The sequence below is a fragment of the Palaemon carinicauda genome, chromosome 35 (genome assembly GCF_036898095.1).
Source record: "Palaemon carinicauda isolate YSFRI2023 chromosome 35, ASM3689809v2, whole genome shotgun sequence".
NCBI lineage: Eukaryota > Metazoa > Arthropoda > Malacostraca > Decapoda > Palaemonidae > Palaemon > Palaemon carinicauda.
In genome coordinates, this window is record NC_090759.1 from 39,553,671 (window position 1) to 39,573,725 (window position 20,055).

The 20,055-nt window shown below is 38.8% G+C and overlaps 2 protein-coding genes across 3 annotated transcripts in view; one reads left to right on the forward strand and one right to left on the reverse strand.

Annotated features, from left to right (window-relative positions):
* SWIP (strumpellin and WASH-interacting protein) overlaps positions 1-7,618 on the forward strand; it is a 98,548-nt gene extending 90,930 nt beyond the window's left edge. For both annotated transcript variants that reach the window (XM_068358929.1, XM_068358930.1), the window contains one exon: positions 238-7,618. In XM_068358929.1, the coding sequence (XP_068215030.1) occupies positions 238-501 (264 nt within the window). In that variant the 3' untranslated portion in view covers positions 502-7,618. The remainder of the gene's footprint in view (positions 1-237) is intronic.
* Positions 7,619-15,495: 7,877 nt separating this feature from the next.
* Positions 15,496-20,055, reverse strand: part of AsnS (asparagine synthetase) — a 28,708-nt gene continuing 24,148 nt past the window's right edge. Inside the window, exons 9-12 of the mRNA XM_068358931.1 lie at positions 18,721-18,928; positions 18,478-18,597; positions 17,577-17,694; positions 15,496-16,673 (exon numbers count right to left, since the gene is read on the reverse strand). Coding sequence (XP_068215032.1) covers positions 16,470-16,673; positions 17,577-17,694; positions 18,478-18,597; positions 18,721-18,928 — 650 coding nt within the window. The 3' untranslated portion in view covers positions 15,496-16,469. The remainder of the gene's footprint in view (positions 16,674-17,576; positions 17,695-18,477; positions 18,598-18,720; positions 18,929-20,055) is intronic.

A 20,055-nucleotide genomic window follows, 5' to 3' on the forward strand; every position in this document is an offset into this window, starting at 1 on the left:
TACTGTGTAAGCAAGAGTATTGTACTTAAATTCAATCAGATCATTCTTGAAAAATTATTGCAATATATGAATTAGTTTTGATTCTTTATTCTCGTTGGTAATTTTGCCCAACCTTGGAAATATTATACTCATATAGCATCTTGCTTTTCCACCTAGGGTTGTAGCTTAGGTAATAATAATAATAATAATAATAATAATAATATTAATAATAATAATAATAATTAATTACCCTTATAGGTTGAAAATCAGAAGCAGTCTGGCGTTGGTGTCGATGATAAACTCCAGCAAACCTTGTCGCTCACATTGTCCCGCCTACAGCAGTACCAGCAAGAGTTTGAACTTCTGTACCTCAGTATTAGTAGTGCGTGCGTCTTCTTCCGAGGAGATTGGGCTTCCCTGCCATCGAGTGATGCTTCTGCTAGTGATACCCAGTCCATAACAAGTGCATCAAGTAGTAAGGAAAAGAATTCAGAAAATTCCCCTGAGAGTAGCAGACAGTAGTAAATTCCTGGCATCTTTTGAGAGGTATGTATGTTGCACAATGTTATTTACCTTGGACATCATCGCTAGGTGATGTTATTCGATGCTACAAGTTGGAATTCCTTGGAGAAGCAGTGATAAATGTACACAGAAAAGGTTTTGAAAAAAATTTCAATCCACATGGTGCAAGTGAATCTGTATGAAAAATAATTACATATGTAAAAACACAAATTGTAATTTACCGATAATAGATATACTGTATTGTAGATTACATAATTTTGTTTTCTCAATATTTTAAAGCAGTATGTTGTGTACTGAGCTATTTATTAAGCTATTGAAACATCTCAACATTAATTAAGAAGTAATCGGTTTGATCAGAATTTAAGCAGCGTAGTATTGATGAAAACAAGAATTTAGTTTTATTATTCTTATTTTGTATGATTTAAGAAGTGAAAGACTTCCTTGCAAACTTCATGACAATAATGGAAGAAATTTTATATGACAATGCAATCACCTAATAATGGACAAGAGTGAGGAAATGCCCTTCACCATCATCCCTGTTAAGTGATGCTTGAGATAAGTTTGCAGGACATAATGTTATGTTTGGAAGGTGATGACACTACGTAGTCAGTGTGTTGGGTGCCCCAAAAGTTGATTTTTTTTCTGACAAGAGGTAATCAAAGGTAAAAGAGCTGGAAAATTCAATGGAGAAATAGAGAATATTTAGGTTTACATTTTTTTTTTCTCTCTTTGAGATGGAAGTAGTAGTGTAAGTGGTCAAGAAAGAACCAGTCGCTAAATATGACTGAAGGTGTCGAGCTGCCTGCCATCCAATTCATCCTCATTTGAGTAGGATAGGAAGGAATAGCAACTTATAGACGATAACATTGAGTAAACTCCAGAAGTACTTGCAATCTTAACTACCAATGTGTATTGAAAAACAGGATAATTGTATCTGAAAATTCTGATGTAGTATTTGATGTTACAATCTTTAAAGAAGTAGATACAAGAAATTTCTTTTGAATTTTCTCAAGGGAAACTAGCCAAAACCTAATTTTAGGTGTCGTTGATTTACCATAGCTTATTACAAAGCCTTTTTTGAGAATGAGGGGATGGTACTCTTTATATCAGTACATTTTAAGGACATTATCTTTCACACAAAACATTTGTTTTCCCAAGATTAAAAGAGTATGTTGCATTTATTGGATGGGGAAGTAACCACTATAATAGGACATCTCGAGACATGTCACTGTTTATAGCAAAATCTTCATGATATTTAATGGTAATACAGTCGAGACTAATGATCAACCTACACCCAGAGTGAGTTCCCTTGGTAGAATCGGAGGGAGAGTTAATAATCCGTAGATATGATTGGTGCTTAAATCCATTTTTTCTTGCTTTTTCCACAACTCCCTTGGTATTTCCAGATTGATGGCTTCTTTAGTCATCTTCTTCTTCCCAGCTGGTTCCCATTTTTGTATGGGGTCGCCGTTGCGGATGAGCCGTTTCCATCTTTTTCTATTCTGCGCTTCTGCCTCATCAATCCCTTTCTCCTGTAAGTCTCCTCTCACACAGTCCCTCCATCTCTTTCTTGGTCTCCCTCTTCTTCTTCCCTGAACCTCCATCTCCATAGTATGTCTCCCAACGTGGTCCTCATCTCTCCTCATCAGGTGTCCATACCATCTCAGCCTCCCTTCCTGCACTTTCTTTGATATTTCTTTAGTCATACAGTGATTAAATGATCCTCTATAAGTCAAGGTATATAGTGGAAAGGGATATACAATAGCTAGTCCATTGTTGAATTTCTTTGGGTTTGTGTATTTGAAATCAGGACAAGTATCTTTTTTATAGAATCTCTTGCCATTGACAAAAAAACACATGGGGCCAGTGTCAGAGTGAAGCAGTGAGGACTGATGATAGGCAGATGTTTAGATTGTTCTAAGACCAATCAATTTCTTGAGTTCTTTGCTTCTCTAATGATGGTATAATAAAAGTCTTGAATGAACATTTTTTTTTAACTAGTGAAACTAGTTGGAACAGTTTAGATTACTATTCATTTTAGCACTTGGAATTGTTTAGTACGTCAGAAATTGTTGGACATTGAAGTACAATCATATTTTAAGGTAGCTCAAGGAGAGAGCATGGGATTGTCAGGTGCATGGTCACTGTAAGAATAGCTGAAAAAATGAAGACTTGAAAACCCACTGTGTGGAGGACTCTAGACTGTATGCTAAACAGATAAATTTATTATTATTTGGGTGATTCGTGTGTTAAATTACAACTGTAGTTTTCCAGTTTCATGTCTTGAAATATTTATTTTGTTCACTTAAGTTTGAATCTACTGACATTTTTAATTGCAAAAAGTGAGAATCTGCAAATGTTTGCTGCCCTAGGGTTGGACAACGCTTAACCTACGAAATTACTGCCCGTGGCCTTCCTGGGGTTGACTAACCCACTAGGTAACCGAATGTACTGCACTTCATTCTTTAGACTTGCTCTCTATCTTGGTATTATAATTCGTACTACTTTTCAGAGGTAATTATATATTAACAGCTTCAGTATAAGCTAAGACAACTCATAAACCAAGAATTAATACCACAATTCATAAAATGAGTTATTGTCACACCATGCTTTGTATAATTAACAAAAAACACTTTGTATTAGCAGCACTCAATAATACTCTCGATTAAAAAAAGAAGTCATTAATAGTTGATGTTTAGAATGCACTTTAAATAGAAAACAAAAGTGAAAAAGGCTTTAATGAAACACAATCATCTTTTTAAAAGTCATAATTTCTTAGAATGGATAATTTCTACTAAAACTTGTCAGTCTTCTTCATCTATTAGCGTGCGTTTTTCCCATTCGTACGGGGTAACACGGTTGCCTTCTTTTTGAAGGGTTTTGCTTTGGCTTTTGGGGTAGACCGCAGTCCAGACCGGCTGCCCTGCCTGACGTCGCTTAGACCCCGGTAGCGTATGTTTGTGTGTTGTACCAGCCACCATCGCCCTTCCTCCCAGCAGCGAGGAATCATGGCGTGGTTACGTCGACAGAGACGTGTAAGGTGTTTGTTATTTTTTTCGTCTGAGCTGACAAAATCGAATGCTGTGTTATAAGGTTTTGTTTACACTAAAATACAGTAAATACAGAATTAGTTTGTTTCAATGATTTTATGAATATTTATCCACCACAAGTGGAAAAATATAAAAAAAAATTGGTTAAAATATTACTAAACGTTTACAAAGTTTCATTTCTCTCTCTCAGTAAGTATCCTTATGTATGAAAATCAACACCTCTTTTACATTACAGTAAACTGGAATCATATCCCTTTAAATTCATGTCCCTTCTTTCAGCATTTTTATCTAATTATTTTCAGCTTATTCTTTTTTATAATATTTTATTCCTTCCTACATAATAAATTAATACAAGCATTTTAGTTTATATAGTAAATAGAATGATAAAGACAAAACATTTAAGCCAGCTGCATATTTATATTCATCAGCATTATATATTACATATACTTTATATCAAATATTACGTAAACATACCATAACTTATTTTAATCCTATTTATTGGTTTGAAAACGCCGACAATGATTATCGTGAAACCGTGAATAAGTTAATCTTTATTTGATATGTTAAACCGTTTTCGTCATCGCGAATGACCGAATCCGCAAGGATTGAACCGGCGAATAAGGAGGGCCAACTGTAATCAATTACCAAAAATCTAGAGGAATTATAGGAGTATTATTTTTAGTTTACGGATGTTCAATGAAAGTTATTTTCTTGAATGTTGAAGTGTTGTTTTGTAAAGTCTGTATATTTTTAGAAGAAGGAAGAGTCGTGTTTGAATGGCTTTTACTGATTCATAGGATTATCCCCATAGATAACATATATAATTATCAATTATATTGCCTAGGTATTTGGGTACTCGAATGGTACGATAGAGATCAATTTGCATCGACGTCTTTTAATACGGGTGATATCGAGCGTATCGATACGCCCACTACTATTTTTCAGCATCTCTCAAATTTTGTGATACTTTAGAATACCTAACGATAAGAATGATATGACTGTGCAATAGCCTTGGTAAATGTTGTTAGTATCTCTAAAAGATAATCTAGATGAAAAGGATCGATATTTTTGCATTGTATAAAGACAGACGAGAATTTATATAATATTGAACTCTATGAAGATGATCTGTTGTAAAAATGATATTGATGGTGATGATGTATCGCATTTTTCATTTCAATGTAAATGAAATACTATTTTATAAGCACATTAACCTAATCTGTAAATTATAGAAAGCTGTATATATTGCATTAAAGTTAGTATGTAGGATTTACTTTTTATAATTTTATAATGCTATATACATGGACCGTTTTATAAGAGTAGAATATTTCCATATAGATTTATCGTGCTGTAAACTCTGCGTGGTAGTTAGGTTAAGTTTTCATCTTTTGATAGGAAAATAATTTATTTCCATATAACAATCCTTTTAAAGGTGTGACTTGGCCAATGTTAATTTAAGATTACTTCAAACTCTTATTACCTTTTTTGTTTCTCAACCCATTTTTTTTTCATATAAAAATTGTATACACTAAAAGTTGTACTTTGGAAATTTTCTTACTTTTTTATTGTCATATGTATTATATCCATCTATAGAAGTCAATTTTAAGGGTCACTATTTTTCACATGGAAATATTTTTAGAAGGTGAATGCATATAATTTAAGCAATGAAATTCCCTTTCTTTTAATGTTTACATGATAATTTCTTGATATTAAAAAATAGTAGCATTTTTTCCCCAAACCTTCATGTCTTGAGAAATTGGATTTAAAAGTTTTGGTCTTTTTGTAGAGATTGATTGAACAGACTTTAGTATGTATAACTATGGACTTTAGCTGTAATTTTCCTCACTGCTGTGGCTTCTGAAATAATCTTCATTTGTTCAAGGTTATTTATTAACCCTTTTACCCCCAGGCTATTTGGAAATTTCCAACCCTTAACCCCCAAGGGTTATTTTTTATTCAAGCACATTTTGCAGTATATATTTTTCAAATTGCTCTAACAGCCTTAATTTTTGTCTTAAAGAGGTCAGGTTGATCTCATTCTCTTGGAAAATGCCTGAATTTTCTCAAAAAATTATCAAAAAAATAAAAAAAATATCGTAAATAGCATTTTTTTGCAGGGACGTACCGTTACGTCCATGGGGGTAAAGGGATGTGTTTTGTGAAACGTACCGGTACGTCCATTGGGGGTAAAAGGGTTAAGCAGTGGTGAGACTCTCCATCAAATCCAAAAATATCGCTTCCACAAATCCAGTTGACCCCTTGTATACTATATGTACAAAATGTACCTGCATGAGAAAGACAGAGCTAATGTAATGTATTCTCATCTTTGTATTTTTCTGAGCAAATTTAGTTAGCAATGCCTTACACCTTCAAGTTAATCATAACAGAAATTGTAAATATATAAACAAACTGACAAAGAAATGCCAAGAAAATATCTTTTAGACATGCAATAAATGTTTATTAAAACCCTTCAGCACTTCTATGTATACGTATACCTGTTTTACCTTACAGGTAAAGAAGCAACGTACATGTCTATGTAATTTTTTTCCCCTCAAACCCCTCCAAATGTATAAAAACTGCTTTTCTTGGTATTCTTACTATTAGGTAAAAAACACAAATTTTGCAGTGCTGAAGGGGTTAAAAATACCTAAAAGAATATAAGAAATTGGATATCAGGAACATATTCCTCAGAAAATCATTGAGAATGGTGGAGTTATTGTATATAGGATACTAAAATAACTAGCTCTCCATGGAATTTTCAAAGAAAAAGCAAGAAATGCGTGCCATTGTCACAAAAGTATTGGAATGACCAGACACATTATCATTGAAAATAAGATTCTTGAGACGTGAGGTATAGATTTTCTCCTAGTCACAAAAGCAATAATCTGAATTTCCAAAATTCCAAGCCAGAGAGCTTGAGCCGTGTCCCTTAATCTTCTCCTTAATCCTTTTACCCCCAATGGACGTACTGGTACATTTCACAAAACTCATCCCTTTACCCCCATGGACGTACAGGTACGTCCTTGCAAAAAAACTGTTTTTTAATTTTTTTGCACATTTTTGTTAAGTTTTTGAGAAACTTCAGGCATTTTCCAAAAGAATGAGACCAACCTTACCTCTCTATGACAAAAATTAAAGCTGTTAGAGCAATTTAAAAAATATATATTGCAAAATGTGCTTAAAAAAAAAAAAAGCCTAGTGGTTAAGGGTTGGAAAGTTCAAAATAGCCTGGGGGTAAAAGTGTTAAGGGAAATAAGAACGGAATCGTAAGATTACACTTCAGAATTCGTAAATGAGATGGAAAAAGTGTCTGAATAAGAGAAGTGTACCCATTTTTTCTGGCTACTTATGTTTTGCTTCATTTTAAAAGTAATTCAGTAAGTTTTTTATTCAGAAGTTACCAGTTAAACAATTTTGTGTGCATGATGTGAGATCGAGTACAATTTATTCAGTACTGTATCTACTGTTTAGTCATATTTTACTTTTAATAAGTGTTTTCTCTTGATACTGTACCAAACTTGCTTGCATAAAGGACAGATGAAATATCTATATGATATTGTTACTGTTCTTAAAATATTTTATTTTGATTGTTCATTACTTCTCTTGTAGTTTATTTATTTCCTTGCTTTCTTTCCTCGCTGGGCTATTTTCCCCTTTTGGAGCCCTTGGGCTTATAGCAACTTGCTTTTCCAAGTAGGGTTGTAGCTTAGCTAGTAAAAATAATAATAACAATACATCATTAACTGTTGAATAAATGTATTCCATATAATTTATCATCAAAATAGTTATATTCCTTGAATTTTTGTCTTATATCAATGAAGTTTGAGTGATTTTTATTAGCAATAGAGAGTATTATTTACGTTTTAAAAGAAGTCTTATAAATATTCCTATCACCATAAGACTAAGAATCAAAGGTTCATAGGTGACGTCCAGCAGAAAAGGCACATAACTGCAGATAACCCTTGTGTATTTGCTGTAATTTCTTGTTAACTGATTGATATTCTTGACAAATTATGGAAACCTAAAGAAGCAATCCATTGTTAACTTTTAGTCAGTGATGGTAATAAAATAATTTTCATGTTTTACTGGCAATGTTATTTATTTATACATTTATCATTTCTGATACTGAGTTCCCAAAACTTTAACCATTTTGGTTTTGCGTGGGGACCTTAAAAAAAAAAAAAAAAAAAAAACAACAACAACAACAACATTTATAGGGAGGTGCTGTATGTTCCCCAAGAACTTTATTTTTAGGCTAAAACAGGGAATCCAATACAACATATTACACCAAAGAAATATTGTCTTCCCTCTCTATGACCAGTATAGAACAAGAACTCAGTGGTTATAAGGGAAACCTGTAGGTTCAGGCTCTACTGAACCATCACAGCACTTCCAATTCTGAATTTGTATGCTAACTGACAACATGTCACCCAACGGGAACCAGCACTAACCTTAGAGACATTGCTTTTCCAGAAGTTTGTTACTCTCCCGGAAACTATCTTCCCATTCTAAGAGTAAGTTTCGATTAGGCCCCACTTCCCTTCTTATGTCTAGGAGTGGTAGAATCTAGTCTTGGGGACCACACATCACCTCCCCAAAACTAGGGGTTTCCTTGGTCAAAAGCTAATTTATTTTGCTTAGTCTCCTTTGTAGGCCCCAAGGACTAATACCAGAACAAAACTAAGGTAGACTCATATACCACAAAGGTCAAATAATCTACAAGCAAGCAAATACTGTAACCAAATCATGTATACATAGGTAAAAGAAAAAAGATTCAGTCGGTCACTCACCACATAATATCTCTGGAAAGGGAGCTAGGTGTCAATCATGGTTCCTTTGGTAAAAGACCTAGTTGAGGGTCCCCATCTTCTATGCCACAAACGAGCTGTTGTAATGCTTTGATTTCTTTCAGGTAGTGTCTTATAACCACCCTATGCCCAGACCAAAACGTAAAGCTCTGTATGTCTTGAAGTTGTATGTAGCCAAAAATATGTATGATGATGCAATTTTTCAATATTAAACTTAGCCGGTGATTATATAAGCTGCAGCTCTGCTGCTCGACAGAAAACTCTACGTTCAAAATCCGCCAGCGATCGCTATGCAGGTAGGGGGTGTACATCAACAGTGCCATCTGTCGTGCAGGTACTCAGTACTCAATGTAAACACAGAACTCAATTTTCTCTCTGTCGTGCTACCGGCAAGACCTACTAATTCGCTGTTGCTAACTGGATTGGTTTTCACATCTTTTTGGTGAAGTACACATTTCTAGTTTTGAGCTTTCGCTTTGCAGGCTTTATCTTCAATACATCCTTGCATTCTTTTGTTGATATCGGATTATTTGTTGATGACTTTGGATAGTTTTTGAATTCCCCTTTGACTAATTCAAAATGGCTGACCCTTCTCAAGTCCCTAAATTCAGGAAGTGTAATGCTAGGGACTGTTCAAGGCGTCTTCCGAAGGCCTCTATCGATCCTCACACCGTTTGTTCCAATTGTCGGGATAAAACCTGTCAATTGGAAGATCGATGTGAGGAATGCGTTGGGCTTTCGGAATTCGATTTTATCGAATTCCAGAAATATACACGTAGGCTAGAGAGAGATAGAGTCAGGAGAAGTTCGTCTCGCTCCGTTGAATTTTCCTCTCCTCATGCCCCACAACCTATTCCTTCCCCTGTAGTGGTTGCTCCTGATCCCCCTTCTAGCACTCAAGAACCTTCGATGGCAGATATGATGCGTGCCATCCAAGCTCTGGGTGAGAGAGTCGAGTCCTTGGCTAGTGACCGCAACCAGCTCATGGCAGACGTCAAGGAGCTGAAGTGTAAGAGTGCAGTGGGTAGTGATAAAGTGAGTGATAGTGTTGTGGATAGTGTTGCGCTTGAGGGTTCGTCTGTTCGTGCCTGTCGTCCTCCCAGTCCGGGACCTCTTGCAAGCTCCCAAGCCCAGGGGAGAAGCAATGTCGTACGACCAAAGGGTTCGAGAGGCTTTAATCAGCGAACAGACGTTCCCTCCGTGGTTTCGGGCGTATCTACCCAAGATCGCCCCACCCACACAAAGACGAGAGAGCCCATTTATTCCTCGTCTGCGGAAGAGGTTTCTCGTAAGAAACCATGGACCAAGGTCTCGCGGCCTCTTAAGCGCAAGTCGGTCCCTTCCGCGCAAGTCCAACGGCCCAGTTGTAGCCACTGGGTCAGTTCGGACTCGCTGCAGTCTTCCGACGACTGCTCACCTCCTAAGAGAGGCAAAGCGGTACCGCATCAGGCAGTCACACCGTCTGTTGCCGCACCTGCTCCTGTAGACCCTAAGTGGTCTTTGCTGCAGACCATGCAGTCTCAGTTAACGTCATTGATGCAGGACTTTCGTGCGGAGAAGGTTGACGCTGCACCAACCTCTAGCCTACAACCACCCACGGTTGTGCGTCCTGTGGACGCTGAGGCGACCTTCGGCTGCACTCCAGCTGAGAGAGTCCCGCCACCCATGCGCTGCCAGCCGCATGTTGACGTTCAGCGACGCACGGAACCTTCCGTTGACGTTCGCGAGGTACAACAACAGTCTAAGTTGTTTTGTTTTGACGCGGTGCGTCAACCTCCGCAACCCAGTGTGGTTACCTCTGCTCGCCCACATCAGACTAGACAGTCTGGAGTAGACGCTATGCGTCCCCGCGCTGCTATGGTTGTTGCCAGTTCACAGACTGGGCAACAGTTCCATGACGTTGCGTCCGGTTCAGTCACGCGTGCACCCGTGCTGCCGGACTCAGCTGACCAGCCGATTCCTACTCCTTTGCCGCTTCCTCCTCAATTCTCAGATGATGGACTCTCTGATGATGACGACGCGACACACATTGATGACCCACATACGGACCTTGACGAACCCAAGACCACGCAACCCTCTTTGGACTTTAGAAAAGTTCTTGCTCTGTTCAAAGAGATGTATCCGGACCAGTTTGTGTCTGCGGCTCCACGCTCCCCTCCGTCAGAGTTTGCTTCAGGTACGCAGTCATCCGCGCCTGCCTTTACGAAACTCGTCCTCGCCCGCTCGTCCAAGAGAGCTTTACGAGTTTTAGGAGATTGGATGCAGTCCAAAAAGGACCTAGGGAAGACAACGTTTTCGTTTCCCCCTGCGAAACTCTCTTCCAGATCGAGCGTCTGGTATGCCACGGGAGAAGTTCTCGGCTTGGGAGTTCCTGCCTCTGCCCAGGGCGACTTCTCAAGCCTGGTAGACTCTCCCCGCAGGCTAGCCATGAGACGCTCTAAGATATGCTGGTCTCCTACGGACCTAGACCATCTGTTGAAAGGAGTGTTTAGAGCCTTCGAGGTCTTTAACTTTTTGGACTGGTGTCTGGGAGCTTTGAGCAGGAAGATCTCCCCGTCTGACAAGGAATCTTCCTTGCTCATAATGTCCTGCATGGACAAGGCCATACGTGACGGATCTAGTGAGCTTGCGGCTTCATTCGTATCCGGGGTCCTCAAGAAACGGGAGAACCTTTGCTCCTTCCTGTCAGCTGGAGTAACACCGTGTCAGAGATCAGAACTTCTTTTTGCTCCTCTCTCAAAGTGCCTTTTTCCAGAGGACTTGATTAAGGAGATTGCTGCCTCTTTGATTCAGAAGGACACCCATGACCTGGTTGCGTCCTCTGCCCGCAAAGCCACCCCTTTGCCTACCTTGTCAAGACCCAGGATGGACACTCCAGCGTCCAGATTCATTCCGCCCTTTCGTGGCAGAGCCTCCAGCAGAGGAGGTGCTCGTGCCGAAGGGAGACGTGGGAAGAAGAAAGGTACCAAGTCCTTTAAAGGCAGAGTCTGACTGCCTCCTTCTTCAGACAGCAGTGGGAGCCAGACTCAAGAACTTCTGGCAGACCTGGGAGGAAAGAGGCGCAGATGCACAATCTGTGAAGCTGCTCAGAGAAGGGTACAAGATCCCGTTTGTACGCAAACCCCCTCTAGCAACGTGTCCCATCGATCTCTCTCCCAGGTACAGAGAGGAAGACAAGAGACGAGCTTTGAAGCAGGAGGTGTCTCTCTTACTAGAAAAGGGAGCGGTAGTCAAAGTCCGGGACCATCAATCCCCGGGCTTCTACAACCGTCTCTTCTTAGTGGTAAAGAAGACAGGAGGGTGGAGGCCGGTGCTAGACGTCAGTGCGCTGAATGTCTTTGTCACAAAGCAGACGTTCGCCATGGAGACCACAAAGTCCGTTCTAGCAGCGGTCAGAAAGGAAGACTGGATGGTCTCTTTAGACCTAAGGGACGCATACTTTCACGTCCCCATCCACCCAGACTCCCAACCTTTTCTGAGGTTCGTTTACGAAAAGGTTGTCTACCAATTTCAAGCCCTGTGCTTTGGCCTAAGCACAGCTCCTCTTGTGTTTACGAGGCTGATGAGGAATATAGCCAAATTCCTTCATTTAGCGGACATCAGAGCCTCCCTCTGGACGACTGGCTTCTAAGAGCCTCGTCCAGTCGTCGCTGTCTGGAGAATCTAAAGTGGACTCTAGATCTGATCAAGGAATTGGGTCTCCTGGTCAATATGGAAAAGTCTCAACTGGTCCCATCCCAAACTATTGTGTATTTAGGGATGGAGATTCACAGTCAAGCTTTTCGGGCTTTTCCGTCGGCCCCCAGAACAAGTCAAGCCCAGGTATGCATCCAGAACTTGCTGAAGAAGGAACGATGTTCAGTCAGACAGTGGATGAGTCTGATAGGGACGCTATCATCCCTGGAACAGTTCGTTTCGTTAGGGAGACTACACCTCCGTCCCCTTCAATTTCACCTAGCTGTTTACTGGAAAAAGGACAAGACGCTAGAAGCGGTCTTGATCCCCATTTCCGAGAAGATGAAGTCGTCCCTGACTTGGTGGAAGGACAGTATCAGCCTCAGAGAGGGTCTGCCCCTGGCTGTTCAGACCCCCAACCACGTTCTCTTCTCGGACGCATCGGACACGGGCTGGGGTGCGACATTAGACGGTCGGGAATGCTCGGGAACTTGGAACTCGCATCAAAGAACGTTACATATCAACTGCAAGGAGCTACTGGCAGTTCATCTGGCCTTGAAAAGCTTCAAGTCCCTCCTTCAAGGCAAAGTGGTGGAGGTGAACTCGGACAACACCACGGCTTTGGCGTACATCTCCAAGCAAGGAGGGACCCATTTTATGACGTTGTACGAGATCGCAAGGGACCTCCTCACCTGGTCAAAAGATCTAAACCTTTCTCTAGTAACGAGGTTCATTCAAGGCAACTTGAATGTCATGGCGGATTGCCTCAGTCGGAAGGGACAAATCATTCCAACAGAATGGACCCTACACAAGGATGTGTGCAAGAGACTGTGGGCCACATGGGGCCAGCCTACCATAGATCTCTTCGCAACCTCGATGACCAAGAGGCTCCCAATATATTGCTCACCAATCCCGAACCCAGCAGCAGTTCATATAGATGCCTTTCTACTGGATTGGTCACATCTAGACCTATATGCATTCCCCCCGTTCAAGATTGTCAACAAGGTACTGCAGAAGTTCGCCTCTCACGAAGGGACAAGGTTGACGTTAGTTGCTCCCCTCTGGCCCGCGAGAGAATGGTTCACCGAGGTACTTCAATGGCTGGTGGACGTTCCCAGAACTCTTCCTCTAAGGGTGGACCTTCTACGTCAGCCACACGTAAAGAAGGTACACCAAGGCCTCCACGCTCTTCGTCTGACTGCCTTCAGACTATCGAAAGACTCTCTAGAGCTAGAGGCTTTTCGAAGGAGGCAGCCAGGGCGATTGCTAGAGCAAGGAGGACATCCACTCTTAGAGTCTACCAGTCGAAGTGGGAAGTCTTCCGAAACTGGTGCAAGTCAGTATCAGTATCCTCGACCAGTACCTCTGTAACCCAAATAGCTGACTTCCTATTATACCTGAGGAAAGAAAGATCTCTTTCAGCTCCCACTATCAAAGGTTACAGAAGCATGTTGGCATCAGTCTTCCGTCACAGAGGCTTAGATCTTTCCAACAACAAAGATCTACAGGACCTCCTTAAGTCTTTTGAGACCACGAAGGAGCGTCGTTTGGCTACACCTGGTTGGAATTTAGACGTGGTACTAAGATTCCTTATGTCAGAAAGGTTCGAGCCGCTACAATCAGCCTCCTTTAAAGATCTCACTTTAAAGACTCTTTTCCTGGTTTGCTTGGCCACAGCTAAAAAAGTCAGTGAGATTCACGCCTTCAGCAGGAACATCGGATTTTCATCTGAAACGGCTACATGTTCTTTACAGCTTGGTTTTCTAGCCAAAAACGAGCTACCTTCTCGTCCTTGGCCGAAATCGTTCGATATTCCAAGCCTTTCAAATATGGTTGGAAATGAACTAGAAAGAGTCTTATGCCCTGTTAGAGCTCTTAAGTTCTATTTAAGACGAACTAAACCTTTACGAGGACAGTTAGAAGCTTTATGGTGTTCTATTAAGAAACCTTCTTTGCCTATGTCAAAGAATGCCTTATCCTATTATATCAGACTGTTGATACGAGAAGCTCATTCCCATCTGAGTGAGGAAGACCAAGCTTTGCTGAAGGTAAGGACACATGAAGTTAGAGCTGTCGCAACTTCAGTGGCCTTTAAACAAAATAGATCTCTGCAGAGTATAATGGACGCAACCTATTGGAGAAGCAAGTCAGTGTTCGCGTCTTTTTATCTTAAAGATGTCCAGTCTCTTTACGAGAACTGCTACACCCTGGGACCATTCGTAGCAGCGAGTGCAGTAGTGGGTGAGGGCTCAACCACTACATTCCCCTAATTCCATAACCTTTTTAATCTTTCTCTTGAAATGTTTTTTATTGTTGTTTTTGGGTTGTCCGGAAGGCTAAGAAGCCTTTCGCATCCTGGTTGATTTGGCGGGTGGTCAAATTCTTTTCTTGAGAAGCGCCTAGATTAGAGGTTTTGATGAGGTCCTGTAGTATGGGTTGCAACCCTTGATACTTCAGCTCCTCTGGGTCGCTCAGCATCCTAAGAGGATCGCGAGGCTCCGTAAGGAAGACGTACTTAAAAAGGCAGAGTAATTGTTCAAGTCGACTTCCTTACCAGGTACTTATTTATTTTATGTTTGTTATTTTGAATAACTGCTAAAATGAAATAAAAAATCCTTAGCTCATAATAATGTAAACAATTATTGCTGGTCTCTACCCACCCCCCTGGGTGTGAATCAGCTTATATAATCACCGGCTAAGTTTAATATTGAAAAATGTTATTTTTATAATAAAATAAATTTTTGAATATACTTACCCGGTGATTATATATTAAAGGACCCTCCCTTCCTCCCCAATAGAGACCCAGTGGACCGAGGAGAAAATTGAGTTCTGTGTTTACATTGAGTACTGAGTACCTGCACGACAGATGGCGCTGTTGATGTACACCCCCTACCTGCATAGCGATCGCTGGCGGATTTTGAACGTAGAGTTTTCTGTCGAGCAGCAGAGCTGCAGCTTATATAATCACCGGGTAAGTATATTCAAAAATTTATTTTATTATAAAAATAACATTTTTCTTACTTCATGTGTTCTAGGATAGAGAAAGGATCAGCTTTTTTAATGAGGGAGGTCATGAAAAGACAGTTAGACCCTGTAGAAAGGTACTTTGACTTTTCAAAGACATGGACCTCTACAGATATCATTTAAGGGTAAACACTGGGCAGGTTCCCTTCTTAAGACTGTAAAGCTGAAATATAAATAGAGGCTTCATTTTTTACCTGTCGTAGGAGATCCAGAATTAGGATCAAAAGACAGCCATGAGTCAGGGGGTGGGGGGGGGGGGGGAATTTCCTGTTCTCTGCAGAGTGCTGCAAGTTCTCTCCCCATTATCCACCACAAATGAAGTTTCACACACTGAATCCCTTACTGCTGCTATCTCCGCGGCCACCAAGGCAACTGGAGGAAGCAGCAGGACACACACACACACACACACACACATGAGGAGTAAAAAAATCAATATAAAATATTTTTTATTCAGGATTTATTTCTGTTGGGTTGTCAATTAGTATTTTTTTCTCATAAAGCATTTATGAATTATTTTTAAAGAAAGTCTCACAGGTTGACAGACAACTAACTATATCATATGCCAATATGTAACAAAATACATTTAGTCTATTATTATTTGAAAAAATATCCCTGTGTCACACGTGAAAAGCAATAAAAAAATCACAATTATAAAACACTTGTTTGTAATACATAGCATACTTTACTTTTGTTGCAAAAAAATTAGTTACAGTTGGTCCTCAACGTACAAACTTAGTAGGTTTCAAGATGCTTTAAGTTGAATTTTGTTAAATCTTGGCTTAGGGTAGGCCTGAATGTCATGCCTATGATTTCCAGAAACAAAAGTCAACAAATAGTTGGGTTACATATGAAATAGATACTGGGTTATTACAAAGGGGATTTTGACGAAGGAAAAATCTATTTCTGGCCGAGGAACCTGTGTCGCCCAGTGAAACGCTCCTCTGGCACCATTTCTAAGGCATAGTTATTGCTGAATATACCAGAGCAAAAAAAGGATGCATGGAATGCCAGGAATAAACCTAGCTCGCTCACTCTTTGAGTGTCGGTATAGAAAACTGGGGCGTGATTGAACCACGACCATAGGTCCCTCACCAATTAGACCTCTCCTTCATCAACATCCCCCGGAACAATGAGGTGCCGTCCTGCTTACTGTATTGAATGATACAATATTGTTTTATTACAGCGTTTCTTTATCTTACCCTTGTTATTTGTAGTTGGATTTGTGTTTGTATCTCCAGATTTTTGTATGTCGGGGACCTTCTGTTTTTTAAATTTTATTTTAAAGTAATAAAGAGTAGAGAGTGGGGTTTCCCTGCTGTAAGGGACTGGAAAAGCAGTTGTCAAAGTAGCACTATGTACGGGACTTTGATTACTGACATTACATCCTGTTTTACTTTGTAAAAGGGAGAAACTACTAATCGCTAGATTTATATATCTGTAAAGTACGTTGGGATGGGTCTGTGGCTTCAATCCATTTGGGCATCCAGTAATATGGAATCCACTTTGACTGTCCCTTAAAGCGCTTCTCAAAGATCTTCCGATATAAGAAGGCTTCCTTTGTACGCGGTGGATTGTGCTTGTATAACGATGGCGAGTCTTCAAGTTCACCATCAGGAATCTGTAATATATGTAAAAGTACAGTAACAGTCATAATTACCATACACTAGTAACAGAAATTTGGCAAATTCATTTCTCTCGAAAAATTAAGGAGAGCAACTCGGCCCCATTAAAACAGTCTTATTTTAGGGTTAATTTAATCTCCTACTTTTTTTCCCCATCAGATTTTTTATTCTAAAATACATCCGAATGAAAATCTTATACAAGAAAAGTTGCATACTTAAAATTTTCTTATAATTTTTTATAAGTATTATTTTAACAATTTACGGTAGTCACTGCATGTTCTATATCCAGAACTTTGCTAAGTAGGATATGTTTTCACCTGTGTTTATCCATTTGTTTGTGAACAACTTCCTGGCCACAATTTTACTCATTGAGTAGTGAAACTTTGAGGGATTAATTGTTATGCCGAGACATGGAAGTGATTCAATTTTGAAAGTCCTAGGTCAAAGGTCAAGGTCGAGCAAAAGGTCAACCAAATTCACCCTAATCTTAACCCCAAGTTCGCACATGGTTTTTACACAGACTTCAAATGGTCTGAATTGATTCTGGGAAAGGCAAGCTGGTTTCAAGAAATAAGCTGCAATCTCAGAGTGCTTTCCTAGTTATTCATGTTATGATACTCATATAATTTATAAACCCGAACACTAACATCTTATTGCTATTTGTTCATAAGCAGCTAAATAGAAAGCCAAACTATCAAATGGAAAACACCCTAAGATTAGCCATTAGAATTTTTCAATAGAATCTAGGTTTTATTTTGAATGACTCAAAAATGAGCTATAGATGATGCAAATTGCTACTTTTAGGTACTGAGACTTACATTATGGGAAACAAATGTAGACATATGTAAAACAAAAACCACTTGCCGCAAAAGTGAAGTAACAATACAAATTTTCTTTACCTGTTTATCTGCATTTTCTTGGAGTATTAGAAACCAAGACTTCTTCTGTGAAGAGACACCATCGCTGAAAGCTTCCTTTGGTCTCCAAAGAATATCGTCCGGTATCAGCCCAGTGCCACTAAGGAAGAAATTCTGAGTAATAAGATGTGCCATTTGTCAATCCCTATAACTTCCATAAGGTTTTTACTTGTGTACTAGAATTCTATAAGATCTTTAACTTTAAATTCAAATTAAAGCCTAGTAAGCAATGCAGCCAGCAGAAAATAATAAGATATTAATCATGGCAATTAAAATGTAATCATTACTTAAAACTGATTATCTTTTGTTTTACCTAAACATCTTGACCTTTGTAAGTGTCTGTAAAATTCAGTGCTTAGCAGGAAAGCTGCAATACCATTCTAAGCTCGTCTATAACCTTGTTACATCATATGACAAAATTATACATCGCTCACAAGATTTATTTTGATGGGTATCTTTTGTCATCTCAGCTCAACCTCTTCGATGTCTCACAGGAGTATATAATACAGGAGAGGGGGCTCCCAGCCCCCTCGTCCTGTCCCTTTTAGTCGCCTCTTACGACACGTAAGGATACGTTAGTGCTATTCTAATTGTTTTTATGCCCCCGCGGCCACAGGGGGGACCTTTCCTCTCAGGGAGGAAAATAGAGAGGAAAGGTCCCCTTTTTCCATTTGTTTGATGTAGGCTGCCCCCCAAAATTGGAGGAAGTGCCTTGGTATATGTATGTATCTTTTGTCATACCAAATGAAATGAATGCAACTACAGTACCATAGGGTATAATAAAAACATATCTTATTCATTATCAGCGTTAATTGTATTTCAAAGCATTTTAAGTGTCAAACCAGTGTACTGGTAAAGCTAGGTACCCAAAAGGCTATCTTACCTGAATGCAGTACGGAGAATGTGTTTCTCAATGCCATCAACAGGCTGTCGCATCTCGCTTGGCAAGGATAAAAAGTAGTGACCAAATTGATGATCCAAGAAAGGCACTCTGAGTTCTAATCTGCAATACAAAAATGAGTAGACCACATTTTTTTAACCTGTAAATTCTATTGATATTTGCTATCATTCTATCTCATTAAGACTACAAATTCTGAATATCAACACTGGACATTGCTTAACATACCCATGAGCTGCAGTGCATCTATCGGCACGCAGGACATCGTACATATAAAGGTCTTTCATGAGACGCAGGCTTTCTGCATCGGCTGCTTCAGCATCTGGAGCCTTGTGGAAGTAAATGTAGCCCTGGGCTAATTCGTCTGCACCTTCCCCCGAAAATATCACTACGCTATCTGACTTCTCTTGAATATACTTGCTGATCAAATACATTCCTGTTGGGTTACTTTACATGTTTTAAAATATATTAAAAAGTTTATCGCTTTATCCTTCATGAATGCAAAGCTCACTTTACTTATGCTTCATCTGTACTGACAGAAATATATCTCTGTAGAGTATTCGTGGAGATTCTTGGGCAAATCACACACATGGGTTAAAAGTATGGAACTTAGGTACAGTATTACATTACATCAATTTGAACTATTTTAGCTATGGATAATGGATCCACCCTGGAAAACTAAAAATGGCTGCCATTTTCAAGATGGTGGACAGTGGTATGAAAAATTACTTTAGACTTACAAGACGTGCCATTTTTACGATGTACAGGAATTGGATGAATAAATAACCATAAGTTACATATATAGTGCAAATATTCTTCTTAAATTGAAGGAAGTTATACAATTTCGGGGCTTAATTAAAAACGGAAACCCTGTTTTAAACTCAAAAATGAGAAAATTAAGTGATAACTTGTGACACAAACGAACTAATATTTCAAAGCTGTATCATATAGCAATGTTATATACATGATTATGAATATATGCTTATGTAATTATCTTAATTTGAAAGGAGTTATACAATTAGCTTATTCACTAAAGGATTCCACAACCCATTTTGAACTGAAAAAGAAGAAATTCAAATAGTGATTTATACCATAAGCTAATATCTTAAGATTATATCATATTAATATTTTATACATACAGTACATACATACGCAAACACACACATACATACATAAATATATATATATATATATATATATATATATATATATATATATATATATATATATATACATATATATATATATAATATATATATATATATGTATATATATATATATATATATATATATATATATATATATATATATATATAGTATATATATATCTAGATATAGATATAGATATATATATATATATATATATATATATATATATATATATATATATATATTCTTAATGTAATAAATCTACACATTTTGAATTGAAAAATAATAAACTTAAATAACCACTTCTTACCGAAAAAGAATACCTTCATATATCACACATCAATGTTGTGTGTACAGTATACATAATACATAGCATTTACTAGCAGATGCAGTACTAATCACTGATATTTCTAT